The sequence below is a fragment of the Equus przewalskii genome, unplaced genomic scaffold (assembly GCF_037783145.1).
Source record: "Equus przewalskii isolate Varuska unplaced genomic scaffold, EquPr2 contig_9516, whole genome shotgun sequence".
Taxonomy (NCBI): Eukaryota; Metazoa; Chordata; class Mammalia; order Perissodactyla; family Equidae; genus Equus; species Equus przewalskii.
Window position 1 is genome coordinate 27,765 of NW_027228291.1, and position 6,000 is coordinate 33,764.

The window sequence follows — 6,000 nt, forward strand, 5'->3', positions numbered from 1 at the left end:
TTTTATTTTAATGATAGGCCACCTATCACCTTATGGGAAGAAATTCTTACGATGAGACAGAGAATTTCATTGACGTATTTTTCCAATTTATCTTGGAATCCATTGCTAACACAGTTAACCAGAATTTCCACAGGAGAGTCTTCTGAACATCGGTTTTATAGGCAACATTTTCTAATCTTTACTCAGGTGTAGAGAGTATACTTGGATGAATTCCATGCACCTGCCACACAATATTCTTGAGTAGAGGTGGACACGTCTTGTAGGGAAGTGAAAAGATTTAGGGCACTGTTCAGGAAGAATATATTACAGTTTTAAAGAGGAAGTATGACATCTCAGTGATCATTTAGGAATACTAATTCTGTACTATCCAGAGGCATTAACAGAGATTGGTCAAGTGAGTCAATTCAGCAGTTAGATGATCTGATCTCAGACCTAGTGCTTGCTGTGAACTAACCATATACTTCACGTCCATGATGTAGCCTCATCTTACCTAAGTTTCCCTAAGAATAAATGGAGTGATTCTATGATCTAACACGTGTAGTTTAACAAGCCCTTCAGATGATTTGGAGGCATCCCAAAGTTTGGGGACCATACCCTACAAGACAGATTTGATAATTTCATTCACATCCTTCTGTTTGTTTGAGTGAATAAACATTTCAGAAGGAAATGCCATATCTTTTCTTTGTTTCGGTTTCAGCACTTGAAGCAAAGTGGAAAAAAGAGGTAGTGATCAATAAAAACAAGGGCCAATAAAGAGAGTGGAAGAAACAGGAAGAGTGAGAAATGAAGATGGAGGGAGAAATTATCACATGCAAAGATTTGAATATTCTCTTGGCTTCACAATATACATAGAGAAGTTTTCTTTTAGTTTAAGCACTTGTTTCAAACTTTAAAATGTACGAAATTCATCTGAAGAGCTTGTTAAAACAGATTGATGGTCCCATTCCGGAGTTTATCAGCAGTAAGTCTGGAGCATTATCACCATTATTCATTCCTAAAAAGTTCTTTGTTGATGCTTCTACTGCTTATCCGGGGACCATTCGTTTTATTGTCTTTTCACCCCATCTTTTCCATCAGATTCATCAACAACATGGAAACCACAAATCACACAAATGCTCCAGAGTTCTTTTTACTGGGATTGACAGATGATCCAGAACTGCAGCCCCTGATCTTCTACTTATTCCTTTCCATCTACTTGGTGACCATCCTGGGAAATCTGATAATCATCTTGGCTGTCATCACTGACTCCCACTTGCACACACCCATGTACTTCTTTCTCTCCAATCTGTCCTTTACTGACATCTGTATAAGCACAACCATAATCCCAAAGATACTGCTGAACATACAAGAACAGAATAAGAGCATTGCTTATATAGCCTGCCTCACACAGACCTGCTTTGTTTTGGTTTTTGCTGGTTTTGAAAATTGTCTCCTTGCAGCAATGGCCTATGACCGCTACGTGGCCATTTGTCATCCCTTGAGGTACACGGTTATCATGAACCCCCACCTCTGTGGCTTGCTGATTCTACTCTCTCTGTTCCTCAGCATTTTGGATGCCCTGCTCCACAGTCTGATGGTGTTGCAGCTGTCCTTCTGCAAGGACCTGGAAATCCCTCACTTTTTCTGTGAACTTGCTCAGGTCCTCAAGCTCGCCTGTTCTGATACACTCATAAATAACATCCTGACATATTTTATGGCTAGCATACTTGGCGGTATTCCTCTCTCTGGCATCATTTTCTCTTATACCAAAATTGTCTCCACCATTTTGAGAATGCCATCAGCAGGAGGAAAGTGTAAAGCTTTTTCCACCTGTGGGTCTCACCTCTCAGTTGTTTCCTTGTTCTATGGGACAGGTTTTGGAGTGTATATTAGTTCTTCAGTTACTGACTCTCGCAGGAAGCTGGCAGTGGCTTCAATGATGTACATTGTGCTTCCTCAAATGGTGAACCCCTTCATCTACAGCCTGAGGAACAGGGACGTAAAGAGAGCCTTGAAGAAACTCACCAGAAGGAAACTTTCTCTTCGGTGATTTGTCATCTGCTTTGGACAGGGATTTCTAGAATAAGTCAAAGTGACAGAAATCCTGGGTGAGGAAGAATGCCAAATTCTTTTATCTGCAAGTTATTCTTAAATGAGCAGATTACCTAATGCTGAGGCATTTCAACTTTGCCTTTAATCATGACTTTGCTTTTTCAATTCTCTAAACTCAATGTGTTTGCTCAATTTCCTTAGAAACAGAGATTGATGTGGGGCTCTAGTTTTAGTGATTTTTCAATGATTTCATTAGAAGGAAACTTGTAGAGGGTGGATAGAGCAGGGAACAGACTGAATGAAGAATGTGGGTATATCTAGAATTTAGCTTCCACTCGGTCCCATGGTAGAGCCATGTCAATTGAGCCCCAGAGTTAGGCTTACAGTGTGGCAAGGGAGCAGACCTTTCATACCCCGATTTAGTAATTAGACAAGTCACTGGCAAACTGTATCCTTTTGAGGCAACATTATCATCCACCATACTCACTTTCATTATCCATAAAATTGGCATAATTAGACTATCTCAGTGGTATGAGATGATTATGACATAATTAACTTTATCCATGAGAAAGCCTTCAGATCTAAAAATAACAATAAAATCCATGTTTAATATGACCAAATAATAAAGAGTTATCTTTTACTAAGGTACTTCAGGTATAGGGAATGTATAGGGAGAATACGGATTCATTCAGTTCTCCATGAAGCGTTGTTGTCATAGGACTGGTTTTTGTCAGGGTCACCAGGCAGTGGCACCAAATTTAGGCATCATATTTGGAAATGATGCCCAGAGATAGAAATTGACCTTTTTCTCACTCGGTAAGATATTTATAGCTTTTTTCTTGGAGTCAACCAGATGACATCTCTGTAGTGAGTTGAATGTTGGCACTCAAAATGATATGTCCACATTCTAATCTTCCTACATTGCATTAACATATGATAAAATAATGACTGTACTGATTTGGAAAAGCATATTTATGGAAGAGGAGCTTATTCTATATTATCTGGGTGGGCCCTAAATTTAATCACATATACACTTTTAAGATACACAGAAGTCAAGAAGATAGGAGGAGGCAGTATAGCCACAGAGACAGAAATTGGATCAATTCAGCCAATGTTTGATCATTCTTGTCTTATAAGACTGTCTTTTTCTTAAGACTGTAATGCATCTCTCTATGATCCCAGTATACATCTATATAGAATTTATTGAATACATTTGCTTACCTTTAACCTTATTAAAGTTTGAAATTAATGAATAAATTATTCATCTTGTTGTTATTCTCACCATTGTGCTTCTGAGTTTCAACTGTGTTATTTAGTTTATCAGTTATTTTATTTTTAATACTCTTTTTTAAATTATGTATGGTGACATAGAAATAGGAACATTTTGAAGTTCTAAAAAATATTTTAATTGTTTTTCCAGTTTATTGAAGCATAATTCACAGGTAAAACTAAATATTTAAGGTGTGAAATGTGATAACTTGATCTATGTATCTGTTGTGAAATGACTACCAGAATCAAATTAATTAAAGCATCTATCATCTCTTATGATTACCATTTATTTTGGCACACTTAAGATTTTGGTACACTTTAAGAATAATTAAGATATACTCTCCACAAATTTCAAATAGGCAGTAGAGAATAAAGTATAGTCATCATGCTGTCCATTAGATTCTCAGATCTTATTCATCTCAAAGCTGGAAGTTTGTACTCTTTGACCAACCTCTCCCCATTTCCCTGACCCTGAGCACCTGGCAACCACCATCATACTCTGTTTCTATGAGTTTGACTTTTTTTTAAAAGATACCAAATATAAATGATGTCATATAGTATTCGGTTCTCTGTTGAGTTTATTTCAAGTGGCATAATGTCCTCTAAGTTTATCGATGTCACAAATGGCAGAATTTGCCTTTTTATGGCTGAATACTATTCCATTGTATGTGTATATATGTATATATATACATCTTTATTCCTTCATCAGTTGATGGACTCAAGTTATTTCAATGTTTTGACTATTGTAAATAATGCTTCAGTAAACATGGGAGTACACATATCTCTTGGAGATAGTTATTTCATCTCCTTCAAATATATCCTCAGAAGTGGGATTGATGGATCGTATGGTACTTCTATTTTATATATTTGAAAAACTTTACATTGTTTTCCAAAATGGCTGTACGAATTGACATTCCCACCAACAGTGTGCCAGGCTTCCCTTTTCTTCACATCCTCATCAACAATTGTTATCTCTTGTCTTTTTGATGAGAGTCATTCTAATCAGTGTGAGGTGATATCCCATTGTGGTTTTGATTTGAATTTCCCAATAGTCAATGATGTTGAGCATCTTTTCATGTACCTGTTGGCCATTTGTATATCTCCTTTGGAAAAATGACTATTCAGTTTCTCTGCTGGGGTTGTTTATTTTTTTGTTATTGAGTTGCATGAGTTCTTTATATATTTTGGGTATTAACTTCTTATCAGATATATGGCTGCAATTATTCCATTCTACAGATAGGTTTTTCATTTTGTTGATGGTTTCTTTTGCTGGGCAGAAACTTTTTAGTTTGATGTAGACCTACTTATTAATTTTTTCCATTGTTGCTTGTGCTTTTGGTGTCATAATTGTTGCTAAGATCCATGTCAAGGAGCTTTTTACTTACTTTCTTCTAGGAGTTTTGTGGCTTCAGGTCTTATGTTTAAATCGTTTATCTATTTTGACTTAATTTTTTGAATAGTGTGTGAAAGGGGTCCAATTTCATTCTTCTGTACATGATTTTGCCATTTTTCCAACACCGTTTATTGAAGAGACTATCCTTTTTGAAAATCCTCGGCTCCCTTGTCAATAAGTTGACTGTTTATTTGAGGACTTATTTCTGGTATCTTCATTCTGTTCCATTTGTCTATTGTCTGATTTTATGCCCGTATTCTGCAGTTTTGATTACAATAGCTTTGTAGTGTAGCTTGAAATCAGGAAGTGTAATGTCTCCATCAGAGGTGTCCAGAAGTCATTTCAGGATTTCAGAGAATCCAAATTAAATCACAGATATAGGCTGATTAGAGTCCAACCTTTGAGCAAGAATTGAGAACATATGCCGTCAAGCCCCTTCCATGGAGAAAGTGGGAGCTTCACGTTTTTGTCTCCTCCTTCTACTCTGAATCCAGAGGAATAGCCGTGGCAAGTGCTACCCATTTAAAACCTGGCTCTTTGTTTTCTGTAGTACTAGGGGACTCACAAATGCCAAGCCCTGCTGGCTCTCAGAGCTAGATTATTTGGATGCCAGTCCCTCAGGTTTGCCACAAAAGCTGGGGCCCTAAGTTTGTATTCCAAACTCTTCACTCCTCAGGGATAATCTGAAAGCTGTGGATTCTCTCCTGGTTGTAAGGCACTGTACCAGGGATGGGGTTTATGGGGTGAGCATATCTTAGCTTTTCCTACCTATTTCAATGTGGGTATACTATCAGGCTCCAGGTATGTAGGAGTCATTCAACCAGTTTCTTAACTTTTTTTTTTAAGAGAGTAGATTTTTTTTTTTAAGATTTTAGTTTTTTCCTTTTTCTCCCCGAAGCCCCCCAGTACATAGTTGTATATTCTTCATTGTGGGTCCTTCTAGTTGCGGCATGTGGGACGCTGCCTCAGCGTGGTTTGATGAGCAGTGCCATGTCCGCACCCAGGATTCGAACCAACGAAACACTGGGTCGCCTGCAGCGGAGCGCGCGAACTTAACCACTCAGCAACAGGGCCAGCCCCAGTTTCTTAACTTTATCAAAGGGAATTGACCTGTGTGCACCTGCATGGTCAGTGTGTTTCTGGGAGGAGGGAAGTCAGGAACCCCCTATGCTGCTATATTGCTGACATCAGTGAGAATTCATTAATTAAGTTTAAACTTTTAACGAGTTCAATATTAGGTCAAATTTATTTAATGTATAGTATTGGGAGATAAAAAGGAGTGTTAAAAAGATCCAGGAGAATTCTAT

General features: G+C 37.7%; 1 protein-coding gene across 1 annotated transcript; it reads left to right on the forward strand.

Annotated features, from left to right (window-relative positions):
* The first annotated feature begins 682 nt into the window (after positions 1 to 682).
* On the forward strand, positions 683 to 2,374 carry LOC103545162 (olfactory receptor 7G2-like). Its single transcript, XM_008511882.2, has one exon. The coding sequence runs from the start codon at positions 935 to 937 to the stop codon at positions 2,027 to 2,029; it is 1,095 nt and encodes a 364-aa protein (XP_008510104.2). The 5' UTR covers positions 683 to 934; the 3' UTR covers positions 2,030 to 2,374.
* Positions 2,375 to 6,000: the final 3,626 nt, after the last annotated feature.

Coding starts and splice junctions, on each gene's coding strand:
- LOC103545162 (XM_008511882.2), top strand. CDS start 935: ATGGTCCCATTCCGGAGTTTATCAGCAGTAAGTCTGGAGCATTATCAC.